The 25,471-nt window shown below is 31.4% G+C and overlaps 1 protein-coding gene across 2 annotated transcripts in view; it reads left to right on the plus strand.

Annotated features, from left to right (window-relative positions):
* LOC119828901 (mediator of RNA polymerase II transcription subunit 15-like) overlaps positions 1-25,248 on the plus strand; it is a 35,590-nt gene extending 10,342 nt beyond the window's left edge. Inside the window, exons 2-6 of one of the 2 annotated variants that reach the window (XM_038351208.1) lie at positions 16,329-16,453; positions 22,616-22,665; positions 23,254-23,440; positions 23,750-23,983; positions 24,144-25,248. In XM_038351208.1, the coding sequence (XP_038207136.1) occupies positions 16,329-16,453; positions 22,616-22,665; positions 23,254-23,440; positions 23,750-23,983; positions 24,144-25,184 (1,637 nt within the window). In that variant the 3' untranslated portion in view covers positions 25,185-25,248. The remainder of the gene's footprint in view (positions 1-16,328; positions 16,454-22,615; positions 22,666-23,253; positions 23,441-23,749; positions 23,984-24,143) is intronic. The other variant, XM_038351210.1, reaches the window with a different exon arrangement.
* Positions 25,249-25,471: the final 223 nt, after the last annotated feature.

Below are 25,471 nucleotides of genomic sequence, written 5' to 3' on the forward strand. Positions count from 1 at the left end.
TAGAGATATAATCTGTGGACAATAATCTGTGGACAACCGAACTAAGTCAACTGGTATAAATATACGCAGATAGAGGGAGAGAGAGGGATATGGTCTTATATCTATCCAATTATGTACATGTTATATCTTTTTTTAGTCACATCATCTATTAGTTATCTGTTTAATTTCTAGTGGACACGAGGAATTGTAACTTTCAGAACCTGACTCTACCAGACCTAAAAAACCTGAATATATTTTACGTATTTTATTTTAAACAGATAATTTCTATATGTATAGAAAATACATGTGATGGATGCAATGAAAGTGAAGCTTGTTTCATGTTAAGAGACCGTGTCTCAGCAGCTCTTTCTATACTTCGTGTTAAAATCAAAATAAATGCTTTATAATTCTTATGCATGTTGCACAATTATTTCATACTAAGCAAAATACCAAGGAAAATTATTTCTACTAATCAGATTAATAAGAAATAAAAAAAGAATGTAATTTTGAATGAATATATACAGCTCAGATTAATAATTGGATATATAACCTCACGAAGAGTACTATTCACTTCTATATATAAATATAGCTATACTTAAATTTTAAGATTGGTCAAAGCCCTAGAATATATCATATACGACTTACGTACAATTATACATACTGAGATTTTCTACAAAATCGAAGTATGTAATAAAATCTAGCTAGAGGCTATTAATTTTATTTATATAAGCTTAACTTTGAAACGCCTATTACAAATCGAATAATCATAAAAAACAATAATTTTATCGATCTTTAATCCACTATAACTCCTATATACAGCTGCCCTTCCTCCCGATTAGAATGTATTGCCGTCTTTCACGCTCGCCAAATATGCGGCCGATTATAGCGCTACTATGGTTATGGTATTAAGCTACCATACGCATGACTTGCTTCTATGCTTGATTTATTTTAACGCATGCTTGCACCCTCAAACCTTAACATTGCACCGCAGATTATATGACGCTTTCCGTTTTGACTCTAATGAAATGGTTTTGGAGAGGGTTTTGCAAACACGACATAAAAATGTGTGTTAGTTTTACATATTTGCTTATAGACTTTGATTTTAAATGTTGTAATATATAATGACATTGAAATAAACACCCTTATTTATTAAATACAAACTGCATTAAACGTATAAAGTGATAAGGTATAAAAAAAAAACAAAAAAAGTATTTTCTGTTGAACACAAAATAAGAAATGAATTACTTACAAAAACAGTTTAATTTTAAATAGTTCGATTCACTAGTAAACTGTAGAAATTATTCAAAAGCAGGTGTTGTAGGTTGGTTATATCAATGATGACTTTAATAAGTTATTTTGACATTTGATTTATTTATATTCATCATGTGTCGAGCAAATGGCGTTTAATTTAGACATGCAACAGTCGTAACAATACAATATCTACTGTAATTACAGACACAAAATAAATGTAATTAGAGTTTAATATCCTCTGTCAAAAAGCATTAAATATAAAGGTTTGATTGTTTGTCTTAAATGCTTTTTACGTCTCGTTAATAAGGTTCATTAATCTTGAATTCAATTTTACACGAGTTCCTATAAAACATTTTTGTACAAACACTTTGATACTAAACGTAAAATTTATTATTTCAAGACTATTTCGAATAACAAGTGATTTAATGACCCTTTATTTCTCTTTAAAATTAAGTTGTCTGCCTATCAAGGATTCTTGAAAAAAAATTATTGAATAAGCGACGTTGTTGGTTACAGTGGTGATTTTGATATCTAAACTAAAAATCGCATACTTGCCTTAAATATCCCCATTAAGATAACTTAAATAATACATCAATTCGACCTTGATATATGGGTATAGTTTCTAAACATTTAGATCAAGATAAAAATTAGTGTGGATAAAGTATGGACCGTTGGTGACCTTCAGATATAGACTCATAATTGTGGGAACAGACCCACTACCAGCAACATGGTAGCACGACCTCGTTGTTTTTATTGTTCTTAAACCATTGTCAAAATTCCATTAAATAATTAACACAGACAATGCTTTTGTTGTTAGCAAAAGAGTTGTTACTTTTATATGAGAATGGGATTGTTCTTAGAGGACCGTGATTTCGTTAGTTTGTTTTTTATTACGTTTAATTCAATTTGTTATTTATGTCTTAGCGGACAACTGAGCTGGTGGTTCATCTGAAGATAAACGAACACGATTGCCCATGAACATTCAATACAGAGTAGAGATGCCACGAATATTCGGCAGCTATTCGGTATTCGGCCTATTCGGCCACTTTTAAACTATTCGGTATTCGGCCGAATAATACGTACTATTCGGCCGAATACCGAATAGTCGGAATACCGAATAGTAAATCAATGAAAAAAAGGAACATCATATTACTCAAAATTATCTATTTATTTCTAAATTACAACTCTTTAGTAATTAAAATTGATCAGTGGTAAGTTGTGATGGATAAAAAAAAAGGTGTGTGTGCGATTCACACATGATAGAAGTGAAACTTCAATAAATCGTCAAAAGAATGAATAAAATAGTATGTATATTTCTGTCTCATTCTTTGCCGGCTTCATTCTACACATTTTTGTATTTCTGTCTCTTACCTGTCGTTTTTCCGTTGCATCAGGTTTGAAATAACAACGATTCTAAAGAAGTTTCACTTCAAAAACAAGCATTTATTGGTAGCAAACGACTACGCTTTTCATCGTAAAAGATACCAGCCTCAGAAAATAACTATATAACCTCTCACTATACACGCTACTTCCAGGAGAAGAAAGATACACTTTAGCAAATTTCGAAAGGTTTGGGTATTGTTTTTCGTTTGCTAACCACCACTTGTAAGGATCGGCCTTCCTATCTAGGCGACTATCCTTGACGTGATTTACTCGCAATTGAATTGAAACAAATAGCCATCGATCTCCTGCCGCGCCAACGCAACGAGGAAAACAGGTTTTTACTTGTCTTATTCCAGCGAACAAGCCCCCGACAAGCATGTATTTCGTGCCGAATATTCGGTGGCCGAATATTCGGCGCTTCGGCCGACAGCGCTGCCGAATATTCGGTATTCGGTATTCGGCCAATCAACTATTCGTGGCATCTCTAATACAGAGGTAGTGCCTCTGCGAATGCGTTGTCCACTTTAAGTGGTAAGGGACAGGATAATTGACAATGGGAAAGAGGGAATGGCCTGGGAAGGGTGAGAAAAAGGAAACAGAAATTTTTCTTTTTCTTTCCTTGTTGTCATCTTATATTTTTGTTAGAAGAAATAAATAGAACACTGATAAACAGAAGTATTCACAAGTACTGGGAAATGGGTATATGTATAAACATTAAACACAACAATAAAAAAAAAACAAACATAACAGCACAAGTTCTAAATACTCCTTCTTTATTCTAAACATAATTGTACACACTGATTAATGATATTAGGTACTGTATAATATGCTCTCTATAGGCTCACCTTTCTATTACCTACTTATCGAACCTTACTCATTTCAAGTTATTACGAGCATTTTTCCGTCAATAACTAAGCTCTTAAACTATTCCCCAAGTAAAATTGGCTAAATGCTACGTACATTGGGATTGAGTTCGCAATTTATCGCAAGTTCCGAGCTAAATTCATTTGGCATCAATAGAAACTAATCAATTAGACACTCCTGCTTTGCTTATACAATGAATTGACCCTAAAAAGCCGATAGCAAATACGCTTTGTTTTCCTTTTCTCTAACTAATGGCAGCCGTTTTTTGCTAGGAACTATTTACGTACGTCTATAGTATTTGTACGATTTGCGATTACAATATAAAGCGAAATAAACTTTATATAGATAATACATGTTTTTTTTTTAAATTCTATCTCCTTTGATATATGCTTTGTTTGAGGAATCAAAGAGCTATCATATTAAGAAGCTACCAATTATATACATATCGTAACCAGTTTCATAGATCAATAAAGCAGACATAACTATCGTGAAATTAAATCTAGCATTTGTAAGGAATTTGTATCAGAAATCCTATGTACCTTCATGGTTAAGAATATTTTAAATCGCCATAAGCAATTTCTTCTGAACTTACTCGATCAATCCGCATTCTCAAGTGCTTCCTCGTGCAAGCATAAAAGAAATTCGCTCCGTAATATCGAAGCCACAATAGCGTCTGATAACATCTCATTAGTGGGATAAGATAAATTATTCTTCGGAGCTCGGTCGATCGGAGATTTATTCTGTACTATGTCCGCTTGACATGCTTGTCTTTAATTATAATTCTATGTAACAACATATTATATGTAGAGAAAATTTGATTTAAACTGTACTGTTAAGTATAAAAAATATATAACAGTCAACTATAACATCGAAAACAATTTAACAAAAGCTAATGCTAAGCCTTCAAATTGTCATAACTAGATCAAATTTAAACGGGACCTTATTAGCCATCAGGCATCATGGGATCAGGCATTTCAGGCAGCTTTCAATACAAAAATCATAAAAATCGGTTACAGTAATAAGTTATAAAATAACTTCCCATTTTTTTAAGTTGGTTGATAAAAATGTCCATTGAACTACTACTTGGAATAAGTATTAATCAATTTATCTGTTATATAGGGTAACTTAGATTGGAGAAAGTGATCTTCAGTCATGTTTAGTACCTGTAAGCGGCTATATCTCTTTTTTTAGAATAGGTAAATCTGCCGTCTTATTTCGATCAAGGTAAAATTTTCACATTTACTAGGAGCTTTGCAAGCCAATGTACAATGCCTATTCTGGTTCATTTATATTCATAGTTATTATACGTGATTGTCATAGACCCATCTCGATAATATTCTGCGTAAAAGAAAATCTAATCTATCGATCATATCATCCTAGTCTACTACAATAAAAGTCTGCAAGGACAGACTGACATTTCATTTCCCGCGCTCTCAAATCATATTTCTCTCTCGTATATATAGATAATAGCTATCATCTGATATGTGGATTTTGTATGTACAATAATCACATATTTAATATATATCGGAATACATGAAATATACGGAAGCATTCGAATTTTTCCACATTTCAATTCGAAATGTGAAAAAAGGTGACTTTGAAAATTTTGTTAAAGTTTTATGGCATAAAAAATAATATAGTGAAACTAAGATATTGTGAAAAATCTAGGACAAAAAATTCCTAAGAACAATTTAGATACTAGTAAATTAATATTTTGAATACATCGCGACAAAATATACTTAAATAAAAATAAAACATTATGACTGTAAAGCATGTACTTTTTAGCATATCCTATGCTACAAAGTTCTGAATGATGACTAAAAATTAATAGCGATATAATATCGGCTTTGTACTTTTTACCGTGTATGGTCGTGCATGCATACTACAATACTGTCGTCGATAATTGCTAATCTTTTCCTAGTAACACAATAATATTGCAAGAAAGTAGACAATTGGTTTTTTCTATTAATATTAAGATATTTGGAATATTTTAAAGTCACGTCATAAAATTCCTTTGTGTAGCGTATCCGTCTTAATTACAATTTTCTACAAATTCTTTGGATACATAAAAATGCTGCAAATTAATAAATATTGTCTTCAATTTGATTGATTTATCTATATTACTAAACTATATATGTAGAGGTAAGTTTTGGGAGTTTTTGACGATATAGGAAGCAATCCGCAGAGTTATTATTTTACTAATATTTTATAGGCTATGTTTAATTTTCTTATACCCCGGATCAACCCTGGCGCAGCCCATTTGTAAATTATGAAGAAACTATGCAAAATATTCAAAGAAATACGAAGCATATGTATCTTTATTTATTTATTTAAATTATTTATCTAAACCTAGTACTAATAGTGTTAATATAATGAAGTTTAAATTGAAATAATCAAACTTATTTAATACAATAGTGTTGATCGCAAGCAATTCATAGAAGTATTATGAAAAGGGGAATATTCAGAGATAGTATCATAATAATTTTACTAATTAATGGGTTAAGAAAATATAAAAAAAAGAGTTTATTTTCTCACAACATTTAAGTAGATAAGTTTACACATATTCAGTAAATAAATAAGTGTGAGACTGGTGCCTAAACTAGGTAATAAAATTTACCTGTATTTTAGGTCACCAGGCCCCCACTCCTCGCTACCTTACGACCAACGACGAGTCTTGGGATCGAATGACTGGATATATAAAGCCAGTCATTCATAAGTCCAATAGAAATAAATAAAGAAATATATGACGCACAATATATATACATTTCTCTAGTCATCCAAGGATATACTAGGCATATTGTCATTTATATGAAACGAGATTTTCCAGAACTTTGTTTTCTTTTGAAAGAAGAAGCTAGCCGTGTGTTCCCATTTGAATTTGTCAGCATTTCTTAAAAACAACTATAGCGTTATTTTTCGTTTTATGTAGGGATATTACTCGTATGTACATTGTACACCTTAATTTCTATAAAACATATATTTTCCAAATAATTGTGTCATTTACAATCAAATGCAACTTTCACAATGGGTTTGACATAGACGGAGCTTCCCACGGCTCGGTTGGTAACTGTGTTGCCAGTTAAATGCGATTATTAACGTTTGTAGTATCTTAGGAGCTAATTTGACATTTAATGACCTTTGTCCAGTTCATCCTTTATGTTTATTATAGAAAATATATTGAATTAATTGTAATGAACTGAGTTGATCTACAAAATATAATTACTATAGATGCTAATTAATTGACTAATTCAATTTATTAGAAAATTATAATACTGTTTCTACAAATTCAAAAAGTGAAATTAGTATTAAATAAGATATTCCAATCTACCATATCAAGAACGATCATAATTAATTAAATCACGTATTAATAAAACATATACGCTTGGATTTCATTACCCATTCAATTTGATGCACATACAGGGTTATCCATCAATCTAGACACAAATTCAATTTCAGGGAGAATCTATTTTCAATTGCTAAGCTTGTCACGAACCGAGTTTGTCACGAAGTTTTATCTAGTTAAAACCAAATGTTATGTAATAACCAACGAGCCCATAAAGGTAAGCTTCATTTGCTTTATGTATGGTACTTATTAAATTTGAATGGCAAAATGTAAGAAGGTTAGCATTTATTTAAATGGGCCGTTGTTTCAAGTTATTTAAGATCCTTTATTGATGATTGATCCTTGTTACATGCCTGAAACAAATTAATACATAAAAATAATAAAACAAATTATATTCATAAGATATTTATATATTGCCTGAAAAATGAATGTGTAGAAAAATAAATAATATTTAGAATGGAAAACTCTTTTTGTTTTGTATGTATGTTTATAATGTAACACAAGAGCTACTAGACCGATTTTAAAAATTCATTCATCATTAGAAAGCTGCATCTTTACTGAGTGACAAAGGCATTGCTATGACTATTATAAAGATATGTGTTATTCATTATAAGTCGCTATTTTCGAGGACATTTTGTAATTCAGTAATTACAGTACCACTTTAATATTCTGTAAGGGTGTGGTGACGCGCTAAGAGCAAACGTGACCTAGTTTGTGTGAAACCACGGTCGACCCCCAGAAAAGTGCCTCCATAGAAATGTGCCTTCGTGTGCGTAAAATTCTATGAAATACCACCATAGCCTTATTATTTTTACACGCCAACAAAATAGCTAAAACCACAATAAATTATCATATAACATCATTGTACAATATTCGATATTCAATTTAACAACAAGTATTGAACTATAATAATTGTATATGAAGGTACGACTTGCTTGTTTGTTTCAAATCAATAGACTCTTAAAATGCTGTACAGATAAGAACAATCATTCCAAAAGCAGGAAGTACCTACATTCTAAATAACATTGAAATTGGCCCCCTTTTAAACTTAGTCTCGTTCATACAATTGATAAACGGTTTAGTTTTTAATTAAACATAATCAAAACCTTAATACATTTTCATAGTACACAAATATCTCTATATAAAATATCTTTAAAATGAAATTTAACTCCAAACAACAGGTGTAACGTTTATGACTATAATTTCCCAACCATCACGTCCGTTACATAAATTGGACATATAATATTGTTTCACTTGACCACAATGACACTTTCTCCAGCGGTTTTATTGTCTAAGGTCATTAATAACAGCCATTTTTAGTTGTGGAAATTGGACAGTGAAAATACATCATGTAACTATATAGTGGACATGAGGCTATTATAAAATAATGACGCGTGCTCTACTTATATTTTTGATTACCATGTGGGGGTCGTTTTAAAAACGCTGTACTTTTTAACTACCTTTTCATTACCAGATTCGATCTTGATTTTTTTTCTTTTATTATAATTTTTTTTTATCACCGAAAATTTAAATGTTTTTTGAAATTGGCAAATAGAAATCTCTGTAATCTAACGGTGTTTACAATTTTGCAGTGACATACAAGTTTATTAGTCTCATAATAATGCACTTTTATTGTTATCAAATCATATATATAAATCTTAACACAATATGCCACAGAAACGCCACAATTACTTCACGTTTATCAAAAAATTAACTACAATATATCTTTATTAATTAAAGGCATTTTTTCATAATTTCCTCAACATATATTTCTATTTAAAATGAAATACTAGCCCTGTCTATTATATAGCGTGTTACTGTCTAAAACTTAATAAATTACTGACCTATTATGAAAACTAAATATTGTATTTAGTTTCTTTATCGTTCAAGAGCGGTGTTTGAACTTCTTATTAAGTAATTGCTAATTACTAAATGCTAACTGTTTACTTTTCCACAACGCTTGTTAATACACTTTATAACGTCGTTTTAAAAAAAGCGGCGAATAGAAAGAAGGCAAGAAAGAAAAAGTATTTATTGCCATAAAATTACAATGCTAATGTATCAATGTATAAAAATTACAATTACACAATAATACTGTAATTTCAATCATTTGTTGTTCTTTAGCAGTGCATAAAATATCATCTTCTGATCTTTTAGTCTGAAAGAACTTATAATATAAAGCTGAAGAGTTTGATCGTTTGTTTGTTTCAACGCGCTAACTTTAAGAAGTGTTTTATTTTAAATTCCTTCAACGTTGGTTATGTAGGTGATTCCTGAGCACGGACGGAGTCGGGATGGACCGTTAGTTTATTATAAACTAAGTCATTTATTTTCTGAACCGTCATTTATTTAATAAAACGTTATAAATGGTATACAAATAAGAAGTATAGCTTTATAAATCGTTACCTTCATTTTATCAACACGTAAATTAATCTTTTCTGTTCCACTTGGCATCAAATTTGTGTTAGTGACTTGCGATAAATGTTATACATGTACGAATATGGAATGTTTACGTGTAAAGTCAATTTCAAAAGGTTCCTATCGAAAAGCTATCGTGCTGATTTATAGGGAAACTAGTGTTATTATTGGTTCAGCCATTTGACTTCGTAAGGGTAACTGAGTTACAGATTTTAGCTGATCCATTTGTGAATATTTATATGTGTCTACTACGTGTATTTGATCTTAAACTATAGTAAAGTAAGAATGACGTAATTTTAAAGTAAATCCTATTTAAACGTAAGATGAAACTGTCAATAACTTATAACATATATGCAAGTAATGTTGAATGTTCATGAACTTTAATTATTTCTATCTATCAAATCAGCTTTTCCACATCTAGATTAAGATTAATAAAAAAATAAAAGAGTAAATCACTTCAATTTTGTGGATTTGATTAAAAATCATCGCTAGCCGCTATTTAGTTTTATTTCGATGTCTCTCGATGCTGCTTGTGTTCGCCAAATTCATAAGATAGCCTTGGAAACGAAATTCAATCTTCATCTGAGTTTAAGCCAAAACAATTTCGAGCAACATAAATAAACTAAATAAATATCGTCGTTGTCTCTGAGCTAAACCTAAAACAATGCTGGAGGCGTATTATAATGAAACAGTAAGCTAAAACTAAAGATAAGGGAAGAAGTTAGGAATTCAAATAGCAACTAGAGTTTTTGTATCAATATTTTTTTTTGATTTTAGAGATTTTTATTAGGTACCTAGCTACTAAATTATCATTAGTGTGTAAAATCTCTATTATAACGGTAATATTAGCTTCTTAGATATGTTCGAATGTAACCGACTCCTTTAGACTCGATTTTAACCCACATCAAACGGACAGATTTAATTCATAGTTTGTACACTTATCAATGATCGGTGACAACACAATGATTTCATGTGTTTATTGTATTATACTGATTAGGAACTTCAGCATTAAAATATGTTCATTGGGGACAATTTACTTGATTTTATCATTAAATTGTGTTTTTTCAGCAGTATAAAAGTGTATTTATGATACTGTTTAACGTACATCGGTTTCATAACATATTCATATTAATTTTTTAAATATTTCATTTTAGTGATAGAACCAATCTAATGGCCTCACCTAATCTTACAAGGAAATTATTTAATCATAGAAATTCTAATCTGTATAATACGATAAACTCTAGATATTATTGTATAGTCAAGATTGAATTAGACCTGTCCGTTTAAATCGAGACTAAAGGAGTTGGTTACTAACAAACATAGCAAAGCAAATATTATACAGATGACGGTAAAGCGTTGAAAACAAAGCATAAGTAAATAAGACTACCTTTTCTATGTGCTTTTAACTAAAGGCGATATGTTATCCAATATGTAAAAAGCAGTGGTGCCTCAGTGGTGAGAACCTCGGACTTCAAAATCGATAAGTCGAGGTTCGAGACCGGGGCGAGCGTACAGGAAATAAATTGATTTATCTGCACATGTGGATAACGTCACCACTGCTTAAAACGGTGAAGGAAAACATCGTGAGGAAATCGGCATGTCCAAGAATCAAAAAAGTTCGACGATAGCTAGCGTGGTGGATTATGGCCTAAACCCTCATAGGAGGATGATATGTTATCCGTTTTGACTAAATATAAATTTTTATCGCCATTTTTATCGTATATCCATCTTAAAAAAGGTTATATAACAACATAAATTTTTAATCATATTATTTACGCCTCTAAAACAATAATAAATTAATAGCAATATGGAATGATGATACGATCATTCAGCACTGTTACCTATAAGCTAGGCCAATTGACGTTAATTGCTTTTATTATATTTGGGCCGATATAATATAATAAAGTTTAGTGTCTTATTTTATTACATTCATCATACAACCTAAATTTCACCTAATGGTAATAACTATCCATATAAACCGTTCACCAATAATAAATCAATATTATCAAATGATTCATCAATCCTTTCAAGCAAAAACGCGCGAACTTGCAGAGAAAACACCTTGACCTTCCTCATTCTGACACAGTGTACCAAATCTCAGAGGCTTAATTGCCTATTATGTTGTTCTCAACCTTTTTTAAACGACGCTATTTTCCTTTTTTAATTAAATAATTAAATTAGGAGGTTCTGCTGGGTTCTTTTTAAATATGTATACTTGGTGTTGTATGCAAAACCACGGTTATATTTGATTGTTTGGTAATATATTTATAATATCATAGTTACTCGTGTTTAATGTTTTATATCTTTTAAACAGTTACTTTTATCAAGATTAGCTAAATTGTACACTCTTCTCTTCACAAATTAGCCTATCTACTGTATAGTCATACGTAACAATCAACAACACTCCTACAAAATGCATATTATATATTATTTCAACCTGCCTTACCTTACCTGCCTTAAAAATATTAACTACTAGCAAAGTTCCGCTCATTCACAACTTCCATTGCATAAGCGTGTTTACGAAAACGACGATAATTAAATGGTCACTTAATAACGTTTAATCACTATGCGTGCAGGTTTGTCACCGCTGAGGCTTGTGTCAGATATGCGATTAGGAAGTCTTACTTTTACTGGACAGGAACGAACACGCAACACTTTCGACTTTCAGAGTCAGTTATATTGTTTTTATTATACGGTATAGAAGAAGGATTTTGCAAAAAGTTTTTATTACTAGAGATAAATAAATATATCGATGTATAGTATATAGAGTATAGTATATAGTATATAGTATATAGTATATAGGTATATAGAGTTTCGTTGATCAAATTGCTCGCTTAAAATGTCTGCAATTTCCCGAACTAATAGCTCCGTCACGAGCTACAGAGAATAATTGCAAATTCAGATCGTTTTTAAATAAAACTGAAATAATATCATTCTATTAGACTTTTTAATTGTATTAATAAAAGCCATGTACTTAATAATGGCGCGTTATGGACCTCGAGATGATTTCACTCAATGATCAAATCTAAAAATATATTGTGCCAAGAATAAGATTTGCGTATCGTATCCTATATGACAAAGAATTTCATTTCTGCAATAGTTTTTCCAGGTTCAAGAGCATTTTGTTATCCGCAAACGGTTAGTGAAGGATGTTGTATTCCCAAGATTTTTTGCCACAGAGGCAGCAGTACAAAATCGTTTGTTTGGCATTCGAGTATCGTAAATCGAGTTTGTTGATTGCGACGAGAAATAATCAAATATGCGGCGGTATAACTACATTTAGTATGAGAGATGGTGAAGCGATATGCATTTTCATTTTCATTTTATTTATTTCATATATACATACATTTTTGACATTTTTAGCAATTACAATTTAGTTTATATTAACGGTTTGTCTTACATATATTTTTAAAGTTTACATATATAAAGCCGATGTTTCCCTAGCTAGATTGTAGGGCAACCTGTGTTTAGGAGAAACAGCTTGCTTCTAAAGTAGATTCACAATTTGAGCCAGCCATTTGCGGATAGGTATATAATAACAACAAAATGAATTATATTTGTATAATAGTATAAGTAGAAATAGATAATATAAGTTGACTGCACTTTAACTTAATATTCTTATGGATTAAATTGATTGATTAAGTGCGACTTATTAACTTTTAGGTACAGCCTTCAACATTCTTATTAGTGTATAGGATTTGTAGACTTAAGTATCGTTATCTAGTGTTACATACACTGTATTATATTTGTTTTCGTATTTAACAATAAACATCAATAAGTAATAGCAGAAAACTTCATTCTAAAAATGTATGAAATTTAAAATGGCAAATACACTAGATGTATAAATTGTAAACAACATATCGTTCACCATCTCTCCGTCCACTTTGTAATGGTGAAATTTCAGTTTTAATGCACTTTAGTTTTAGCCTCGATTCCCAGGACTGATAAATATTGTTATCGTGTTGACTAGAAAGCCAATCATAGACAGAAAATTACATAGACCTGTATTAATTAACATCCAGGAATTCTATTGTAGCATGAGGCTGTTGTTTGTACGAAGTACTGGTTTGGCGTTTCGGTTTCAATTCTATGGAATTTGTGGTTGTGGGTTTAATATTTGTGCGATTTATATTGCTGTAGGTGGATGTTTCGTAAAGTACTAGCTGCGCCCCGCGGTTTCGCCCGCGTAAGTCCGTATCCCGTAGGAATATCGGGATAAAAAGTTACCTATACGTTATTCCAGTTGTCCAGCTGTCTGTACGAAATTTCATTGCAATCGGTTCAGTAGTTTTTGCGTGAAAGAGCAACAAACACACACACATCCTTACAAACTTTCGCATTTATAATATTAGTAGGATTAGTAGGATATAGGATAGTAATTACCAATAGATATTCCATGACATATCTAGTGATACTGCACATTTTTTTCATCTAATGCTCTGCTAATATGCAACTCTCTTTCATAATCTATGGATTAAAAAGAACATTTTCGAATGCATAGTTACTTTTCATCGCTTTCTCTTATCTTATATCTTTAAACGAGCAATTCTTGTATATATATATATATATATATATATATATATATATATATATATATATATATATATATATATATATATATATATATATAATTGGAATCTCGGAATCGGCTCCAACGATTTTCATGAAATTATATATTAGTATATAGGGGGTTTCGGGGATGATAAATCGATCTAGCTAGGAATCTTTTTTAGAAAAAGTCATATTCGTGTTATAACTAATTGCACTTTTTTTCTTATTATTCATATTTTTTTATTATTCTGTCGGTAAGATCGAAAAATATTATTCATATTTCATCATTTTATTAGTATGTAATTCGTACTTAAATATAATTTCCAAAAAACACAATTTATAAAAAAATAAAAAATACCGAGCAAAGCTCGGTCATCCAGGTACTTATCCGTTTAAATAAGAAATCAATGAACAGCAAACTATCAATATTTATCTAGAGATTTTGGATTGTGCCCTAATATTGAAATGAAAGAGTGGACTTATGCAACTCCACTGTGTGGTCGCATTTCGTCTTCTTCTGACGATTTGAAAGAGGTTTCATGTCATTTTAATTTTTACCAACAAACGTCTAAACATCCAAGTTGCAGTATGTATTCGAATTGTTCCATTCATAGATAACTATTCTATTCAATCTAAACAAACAATATGTGAAATGAAATTATAGATTTGATCATAAGTTTGTATCTAATAAGGTTTATACAAAATACATATGAGCATACAAAAAGTTCAATTACTTACAAAATCACGATACTCACAGTTATTATTATTTGAAAGTGGTATCAATTTTGTCTGCTTTATAGTAAATCTTCGTATATTACATATTTATAAACTTAAAAGATAAATCTATGAAGCTTATGCCAAAGGTCTAAGGCCTTCTAAAGCCGGTTTAAAACCTGCACCGTCTAGGTTTAAGCATATTTAGCGTAATAGGCTTAACTGAATTGTGCTTTTATCTTAATGAACAAACATTTTCTCATATAACCCTTTATATTATTTTAAGCGATTTTCTTAAAACTAGTTTTTCTGGAGGTTCTCTATTCGACTGTTTTTTTTTTTATTTATTACTCGATAACTTCGTGGGTTTTCAACCGATAATTCATGAACTACCACGCCACGGGCGAAGCCAGGGCGGACTCCTTTAATAGATTTGTTGAAAAATTAAAACATAGTTTGCCTGTAAAGAATTAATAACTACAACTCGTCTTAACTATATAATTGTCATATTATATATATGTTGGAAATAGTATTATTCTTTCAAAAATTTCTCATTTATAAAGCACTTTAATGCTATAGAACTAAAAATTAAGTCTTATATATGTAATGCAGTATATTCAAATAAATGTCGGTTTATTTGCATATTTATGTAAACAATGACATAAACATATGTTTTTGTTGATGAATAAATTTAATATGTAATAATAATACAGAGAGTAAGAGTTATCTTGATAGCAATTATTAGAGTATAATTAAAAGTAATTTCTCCATGGTTTAGTAATTAAATTATAAATTTATAGTATTTTGTTGTCACAAATGCTTTTATTAAGTTCTTATTTCCGTCGTAAACAGATATAGAAAGAAGTTGTAGTATTTGCTCTAACTTTTATTCCAATTACAATCCAATATCTCTTTGGTCAACTGGGTTGTAATCACTATTTATATAAGAACCTATAGACGTAATACGATCGAAAATATTTCTTATGTAATAGACCATTATATTAAAGAAACAACTTATATATTTGTATTTTTCAATCAAACCAACCTATAATATTTGATTAATTTGTATTCGATAAAGGTACGTACGATAATTTAATTTTATTCGGCCCGAAAACCGTCGAGCACATTCAATTAATTTGGCATAGGTTTAGACTAAAATAATACCAGTTGAGTTATATTATGCCATTCATTTCCCTTATCTGTGTTTACACGTTTTACTTATTTAACAGGCAATATTGACCATACAATATAATAAATTATGAAAGCAAAGCATTTGCGAGTCTATTAAATTTTGGATGCATTACAAAATAATAAATAAAAATAGTAGTTGACCCGAGCTCATGCGAGCTGTCAGACGCGTGAATATTAATTAATACTAATTAGTTTAATTAGTACTAGCCATTATGTTTTTATGTTTTTGTGATTTCTCTTCTCTTAAGATCCTTCTATTGACTATTTATAACAAACTCAACGACAAATTATTAGCGAAATAGCCGAGCAGTATACGCGTGATGCTGTTACACAGGGAAATGGGGATTCATTCAGCGATTTAAAGGTTTAAAAAATCTTATTTTTTGTGTCATACGTTTACAACGAAACTTACTGTCATAGGCGGTTATAGATCTTAGACATAAAAGAGTTACTTAAAATGTGTTATTATGATACGTTTTGAAATGGTACACAAATTTTTATAATACTGGTTAAAAATCAATATATATTCATTCATAATATTATTTTTTATATCAGTAATTGTGCACACAACAATCGTCATGCTAATTAATCAGTTGGTCTTGAATAAGGTCATTATCTTGTGTTTCTGTTTCAGCTCTTGCTCTGAGTGCCTCTTGCGAAGAAACAAAAAAAGATGCTGAGTCTGAGCCCAGCAAGGACAAACGACAAACCCAAGATGTTTCATCAGGCCACTATTATTATAGAAGTGCTAGAAAACAGGTAAACTATTCCGCCATCTATTAGAATTTAGATTATTGTGTGTCCTGTTTTTATACGATTTTTTTATAGATAGAATGATTCAAGAGGTAGGTTTATATGTATAATTAAATAGAATAAACTGGAGGGAAAGGAAAGTTTAATTGCAAATTCAATGCGGTCGAAGCCGCGGGAAAAACTAGTTAAATATAAAATGCTCAGTTTGCAGATCCAAAGATGGAAGTCGATTTTCTAATAAAAATAATAGAAATACAAGACAAGAGTATTTAGATATTATGTTGTAAAAATAGAATTGAAATAGAAAGGAAGGAAATTAGGACTAGATTTTTTAAGGGAAACATAGTACTGAAGACATAAAGATATATAATAGATAATGTAATATGAATTGAATAATACTTAGGAATGATAATGAAGAAACTTATTAATGAGAATTTGAAACCATATTTATTATATGCTGTATATATAAAAATGCTGTTTTATATCTAAATTTAAATGGTATAGTTTAGGATAAAGCCTACAATGGGAATATCACCGTGAACGTAACCGCTGTTAGCTGAATTTTACATAAAGGTTAAGACACAAGGGAACTCGGGATATTTGCAAATTCATTCCTTATTGGGATGAAATAGGTAGAGCGGGTAAAATAATGGTGGATTCTTAGGATATTTAAACCCTTTAATACTATGCAGCCTGTTGAAGGAAGGTCATAGAGGACTTGCAGCTGTCAAACTTTATGATGCTTAATTAAAAAAATAACATTATCCAGAGAGATTAAGAAGTTCGTTTATTCTTTTAGTCAACTTTTGATCAATATCCTCAGCGCGGTTATCACGCAAACACTGATCTGTAATTCACATTTTGTATGTATTATGATTGTATGATGTATTCATTAAATACTATCCTACAAGTCCTACTAATATTATAAGTGCGAAAGTTTGTAAGGATGTGTGTGTGTTTGTTGCTCTTTCACGCAAAGACTACTGAACCGATAGCAATGAAATTTGGTACGTACATCAAGCTGTATGTATGTATGTATGTTTGTATGTATTGTAGCTGGAGAACTGGAATAACACATAGGCAACTTTTTATCCCGATATTCCTACGGGATACAGACTTACTCGGGTGAAACCGCGGGGCGCAGCTAGTCATTTATAATCCGTTTAATTAACACAATAAAGTTGATAAATTAATCCGTGAAATTTATTAATAGCAACCTTATTATCTGCTTAATAGTCATAAGTATCATAATTGGAAATAATTTACTAACGATATCCGCCAATCAGTAGACTCGAGTGTTTGGAGTGTTAATTACGGTCTAAGCTTTCATATGAGTGCGACAGTAAGAAGCCTAATGACAGAGATGAGTAAGCACTTCCTGTTAAAATATCTTCTAAGCTTAAATCATAGAATATTATATTGGTTAACATGATATTTTTCTTATACTTTCATTATATTTCATTATTGGATTAATTACAAACGTGGTAATAATCCAAATGTGAGAGTCGAGCACGCTTCTGCCAGTTTCCTTTTCCTCACCCTTCCCAGTCACATCTTTCTTTCCAGTCGTCAATCCTTACCTCATTACTTACGTTTAGATGTTTGCAGCGCATAATCTGTGAATGTTGCAAGGGCGGTGGTGATCTTTTACCGCTATGGCATAAAATATAAAAGCTTTTAAGTAAATGCATAACAAGGAGACTAATAGAATACTATAAAAGCAAATTGTCAGCGCAAAGAAGTTTTTTGAAAATTAAAAATTCCTCTATCTAGCGTAGGGGTCTATGAGGGGATATTTTAAATAATCACATAAATTTAAACCAACCATTTTAAGCAAGCATATAATGTCAGGTATAAATCAGGATTCTGGTGTGAATACCCCTTCACTAAATACCTAAAGCTTATGATAATAGTAGTGTTTAATATAAAATCGATATAGATAGATTGTACAGCTGTCTGTCCTACCGCCCTTTCACTCGCCGTCCCAGATTTCAACACAGTCCCTTCCTCTTACAATGACATTCTATTCCTGATGTACTTATCTTAAATGGTATTTGTGACTAGCAGTTTTTACTTGCAATATACAATATAATCATCGAAACCTCGTTATCTTATCCTAAATAAATTATGTTATTGTTGAATTAATTTCGCGAGACAGCTGCGCCAGAGCTTTCCTTTGAGCATCGGAGTAAAGAATGGATGTCTTATTTGTGTGTGTGCGTAAAAATTTACCATTTCATTCATCAAGATTAAGTTGATTTGATGTTTAGATTCATAATCAAGTACTAGGGTTATTTTTTTCTCGAATAAAACAGCACCTGCCCGCCTATCTGTACCTGCACCGTAAAACGTATTTGTAACAAGTAACAAATAAAAATCTCTGCACATCACATTCATATGTTTATTAATAACAGAGTCCATTTACTACATAGAAGTACTGAAATCAGAAACAGTTGTTATCAAAATTAAATTTGTTCAGGAATTAATTAATTTCTAGGTTTAATTATAAACTTGTGACGGGAATGAATAGATTGAAACTAAATTATAATTAACCTGATTTCGCACAAAGAATTTACAATATATTCAGAATAGATTATCAAACCGTCATATAATAGTCAGTTTTAAACTTATGTTGTAATCCTTGTAGTTTCCTATATTACATAATTTGAGGACAATTTCGAATATTTACATAATTATTAAGAAATATGTTGATTATTGTGTGTGTGTGTGTGTGTGTATTTTCTATACTGAGCTTTTTATTTAATACTGCTTTTATCTTAATATTAGTTCGATCTAGGAAGTTCCATCTATTCCACATCAGTGAACAGTTAGCAACTTCCTCGAATACAGCTTTGGGGTCAACTTTAACCGTTAGGTTCTTACAAACGGTACGATAAAATCTTACACCTTTTCAACCAAATTCCATTAAACGAAACCAAAATTTATTAAAGACATAAATATATATTTTGGATAGTTCTGAAAATTTGAAGGCGTATTATTTTTGATTAAAAATAACAAATATAAGCAGATTTTCTATATTCTTTATATTCATGGCCTTCACAAGCAATTATTTCGGTGATTTTTCCATGAAAAAACACTTTCATATAGTATACACTAATATTTTTCCATAAAAAAAAACAATAATAACAAATACTAATACGCAGTGTCAAATATGACATCTATATTTAATTCAAAGGTGATTTACATCTAAGTATATTAATATCTGTTAGTCTTACGTATATGTCTATCTGTCAATACCATAAAATACCTTACAATTTGATCATGTTTGCAGAAATGGATCAAATTGTAAATCCCTTTGATGTTGGCTTGCGAAGCATACCTAACGGTTTAACACAATTTCTCTCGGGAAAATGTTGTATAAATTATTGTTTTCCAACCTTTTTTTTATTTATTTACCTGAAAAGAATTCTATAATTATTCCGGTTTTGATGATAAATGCTACAAATGCATGTCCCTAACAACATTTTCAGATGTTTTAGCGAATTATCGCCCATACTATTTATTTAAATTAAAAAATTACAAATCAATTTAATTACGTACACAATTTAAATGACGAAGGTAACTGAATCATATAATAAACTCAAACTTAATTTTGTTTATTTATTTATTTACTCCTCAATAAAAATTGTACAAAGTGGAAAGCTTCAAAGTAATATGGGCCTAAAAAAGAGTATTTATTATGCGACCTTATCGCTAAGAAGTGATCTCTACCAGGCAACAAGGGCAAAGGTAACAAGCATATTATTATGCTTGTTACCTTTGCCTATAAGAGTATAGGCGGAACGACACTGGACAATTATATTGTTATTATGCTCTGAGGTTTTTGAAATTTCTTTAAGCTATTTTACTTCGCCTATTCATTCTACCTCTTACTTTGGTGAACTAACTTTACCAATTTATCGAGATATTAACACAGATTTTCTTTTCAAATTACATGTAAAATATTGTCATTAAGTTTATTAAATAGCAATAATGCCTAATGGCTTTGATCTTTTCGCATACGTTGTGGAAATACGATTTTCTGACCCACACACATAGCTTATTATTATGACGACACTTGGTAATTAGTTGAGTAATCATTTCTTTAAATCCTTTTAAATTATTATGTTGCGTGTTTCTAGAAATAATTTAATGTTTAGTTTATTTTCAGATTAAATTAAAGCGTTTGGTTATTACTTTATCGACCATAAATAAATATAAATAGAAACGTCAATGACTTTTAGGTGCTATTCACATTATATAGACAATTTTCAGTTTTCTATGTGGTCCCACATAGGTGGCACCAGCTTTCAAAAATAATTACATTCACCCAGTAAAAAGTCATTAGGTAACAGATATAAGATCAGCGAAATTCATAACCATCTCCTTTTTATGAAGTCGGTTGAATATACAGTTACGTCATTAGTACGTAACTGTACATACCTGAAACTGCTGTATTAATTACTCTTAAATCAATACTATTTACAATTTCAAGAGTTCTTCAAAGCATTGAAATGATCTCAAATTAAATATGTTTTCTCATAAACTAACTAAGTTCATATTTGTTCGGTTTCGCTGTTATATGATTTCATTTTAAGATAATTTTAATTCAACATGAATCAATTTACACCTTTCGCTATAATTGACAAACCGAAACCAAGTCTTCCTGTTGTGAAGTCATATTTAAAAGGCGGTCGATGAGCATAGCAGTCGTAAATGCCAAAGTATTTTCGTTAGGCCATCTTATATCGCAAATTATAATCAATTCGTGTCAGCGTTCTGCTTAGATTATGTTTCACGCTTGCTTTTTTGTGTAATTATTACAACATTAGGGGACATTCCACGACGGTGAGTCGAGTAAACAGCGCGCTTACTTTGCGCTGGTAACAAACTATCATTTCGTGATGTTTTAATGGCAGTGACGAAACGATAGGACGCCATTAAAACTGTTTCTTTGTTACGAAAATCTAACAATTGCCATGGAATATCTAATTATGCTAATAGCTTCGAAATATGAGATAACATTAACGTAATGTAAATATGGGTGAAAAGCCAATGTTGACTCTAACTCATGTTTCCTAATTAAGTTTTGCTAAGATAACTGAAGAGATTTGTGAACCATTTATGAATTGAGTCTACTACTTATTAGTATTGTAATATTGTTGATACAGATATAAAGATAAACAAAATAATAAGTAAGTAAATTGAAAACTCATATGAAAAAATATCAAGGGTGAAATTATTTTTTGATGTTTTTCAAGATATTAACGGACGGATATTTATATATTGGAATTCTGTATTGAAATGATGAGATGATTGATACAACATACAATAAAAACTAAAATACATTCTACAGGTATTAAATTAATTATGGTTACTAAGAATACTTCTTAATTCCTTCCTTATTTGTAATATCTGCATTTGATACACTTATTATCTCTAAAAACCTCAGTCTAATGATAGAAATGCATTGTTAGATATTTAACACTTTCACTAGAATGTGTATCTAATGCAACACCTAATTACACTATATATTACGATGTGAACGCGTTACACAGATAATTATTTGACAATTACATACGATTGTTAGATTTTATAGTTCCCTGTTTTGTAATTTTTTACAGATAATGCAACAATAATTAGATGAAACTACCTTTAATAATGTGTGCCATCCAATAATATATATTCTCATTATAATATTAAATTGTGTAGTGTTTAGCCATTGTACTGTAAATTTCGAAGTCTAGAGATGTTTTTCTAATTTCTACGAGCAGCTGACCTGGTAATTCGGTTGATGGTAAACGATCACCACCGTCTATAAACATCAGAATAACTTCTGTATATGTGTTGCACGCTTTTCTACACTAATATTATAAAGAGGAAAACTTTGTTTGTTTGGTTGTAATGAATAGGCTCAAAACCTACTGGAACGATTTTCAAAATTCTTTCACCATTCGAAAGCTACATTATCCACGAGTAACATAGACTATATATGTACCACGGGCGAAGCCGGGGCGAACAGCTAGTAAGAAGTAAAGGTTATGGAAAGGATTGACAACGGAAATAAAGTTATGGACTGAATTAATGCCGAATCGTGTTTCACTCCCACATACACTGTGTGTACATAATTCATTTTCAAATAATATCCTTGGCTTTTGTTTATTTCAGGAGCCTGTGGCACCTGTAGAAGAACCACAAGATGATGACAAAGCTGCGAGGTAACATTTTTTAAACATTTAACACACCGTTTTTGGGAATGACTATTTAGTAACATGGAAAAGACTCAAATAATTCTAAAATTGTTTCTATCCGACATCAATCAATTCAGATACTGCTCGAATTCAAACCAACTGAATAACTGATTACAGTGAGATAATTCATTAATGTTTTGGCTTTTCGTGTTTACGGGAGTTTCAACTTCTCGGAATTAATCCTTTTCAAATCAAAAACAGCTGTCGTAGCAACGATAATTTGCTTTTGGCTTTCTCGTTTAATATACTACATATTTATGATTAATTTTATACTTTATAAAGGTAAGAATTTAATAAGAGAAGCAAAAATAAAAGATTAGGAAGCTCCAATTTTAAATTGGAAATTTAAATGTTCACCAAGGCATTATCAAAAGCGTTATAGTTTGTGATTAGAAAATTGTAAACACTTTCTATCACTTACATTTTTATATACATTTTTCCACACCGTTAGAATTAAATGATTTGCTGAAGGTCGTTTTTGTGTTAATAAACATTATTCCCATATATTACGTTTAAAAATATTTCTCCTCAAATAATAAAATATTTTTTATACAGAGACGAACAATACCGCCCAGGACAAGTGTTCTCAGTAAACGCACAAGAGTTGCTGGAACTTCAACCGGAGAGAAAAGCGCCTCTATCTAGCAACCAGCAGTTGCAGCAGTTGTACCACAACCCCCAGCAGGAACATAAGCAGAACTTGCAGCAGTTCTATTATATAGACCCTCAAGTTCAACGACAAGTATGCATAAATCTCAATTATGTTAAGACTTTTTAACGAAGGTGTAAATATACCTATCATAAAACTATTAAACTACGAATATGGTACAGACCAATAACTTCTATATGCACGTTTCTTGTTAATCAATTTGAATTTAATCTTTCAATTCTATATATTTCATAAACATATTTTCTTTTATTTTTATTACTGTCTAAAATATCTTGTTTCAATAAAGCAGAGCAATATTTAACAAGTAGAGCTATATTTGAAAGATTTATCCTTTTTTTAGGAGAAATATAACCCTTATTTAAAATAAAAATAAACTTTTAGCAGATAGCCCCACCGTCACACGCAGTAATCGCAAGGCCACACTATTCCTCGAATGGTGGAGAGGCCTCCGTTGGGGCTGCCCTGTCAGTCAGTGACAATGGGGCCAACGCAGCAGCGGCGTACGACCAGGATCTATTGGCATTGTTGAGTCACACAGTGCAGAGACCTCAAGCATATGCGCAAACGCAAGCTCCCCAAATCGTTACTCAGACAGCGGCCCCACAGTATCAGCAGGTATTTTCATATTACAATTTGTAAATGTATCATAATGCTTGCATTTTTTATTCAAAACTACTGTTAACACGCTTATGTATGAAAATTGAAATAATATTATTGTTCTAATAACTCAGGTTACAAAAATTATTACTAAATTTAGCACAAATTATATTTTCAGATCGAACAATATATCACCAAACCCAGTAAAAAGCCAACAAAACTGCGCCCAAAAATCCACGTCGCGCCTCAACCGACAGTTGCTCCACAACAATACTTAATAGAAACAACAAATGTTCAACAGCAACAAGCCCAACAGCAACAAATTCAACAACAACAATACCGTCAAATTCAGCAAAACCAGCGGATCCCGCAGACTCTTCGTTACGTGACCTTACAACCAGCCCAGTCATCGGTACAACAACCTTTATACGAACGTCCTGAAGCCCAAGGTCTCAAAGTTGTTCCAGCACCAAAATTGCAAAATTTAAGCCCCCTATATCGTGTTGCTCCTCAATATCAACAACAAGAAGCAACACCAAAACAGTTCAGAATTGTAGACACGCCAAGAGCTCTATTGAGGCAAGAGCAACCTCGTTTTCTATCAAATGAAAGGCCTGTCACGTATCTGAAACGTTTTCCAGAACCAGAAAAGGCTCAAGCTATTCAAGAAAGTTTGTCATCTGCCCAACGACCAGTTCAAATTGCCGATCAATATTATTATCGACCAGTCTATCGACAAAACGAGGCGCGAAGATACGAAATACCTGCTCCAGCAATAAAAGAGCAACCGCGAGCAATTGAGGCGACGAAGACTCCCCTATCTGCAATTTACGTCAGCAAAAATATTGCACCCAAAAAGGTCCTTCGTCCGGTAGTAAGGATAGATCAGTCTAAAATCGATCAACAGTATAGGGACCAACCATACAGGATAGAACAAGCATCGAGTTCGGAGCAAGTGAATATTGAACAGCAAAATCAAAATTTGGATGAGCAGAGATCGCAGTTGCCTCCTCCGAGGAACAACAAAGCGTATACTCCTGAAGAGTTCGCAGCTTTGGTAGCGGCTGGCTATTCAGTAACTCCTATTCCAGTAGGACAGTCGCAAGAGCAGCCCCAGCAAGCTCAATCCAGGTCTTTTGTGGAACCAATGTACCAACGTCGCTCGTATTATAACCGACGTAATCAGTACTTACCGCTACGAGGAGATGAGGCACCTTGAACAATAAACTGCGATGTACATAAATTAGATATAATTTCTAGTAATTAAATAACTTTACCATATGGTTTCTTTATTTTTTTTTGTATTCACAAATGGCATAATCAAGTGCGTAGAATTAAATGCTTAAATTAGATGAATGGATTAAACGAGATTTATTTGTAAAAGTGCTTATCCGAGCTGAAAAATTGCACCTTCAGCCATTGATAATAAGCGATTAACGTCCCCCTCGTACAGTGATTTACGCGTGAGCGCAGGACTAAGTTTTCCTGGGTTCGATTCCCGATGGG

This window comes from Zerene cesonia, chromosome 9 (genome assembly GCF_012273895.1).
Source record: "Zerene cesonia ecotype Mississippi chromosome 9, Zerene_cesonia_1.1, whole genome shotgun sequence".
In the NCBI taxonomy this organism is placed as follows: domain Eukaryota; kingdom Metazoa; phylum Arthropoda; class Insecta; order Lepidoptera; family Pieridae; genus Zerene; species Zerene cesonia.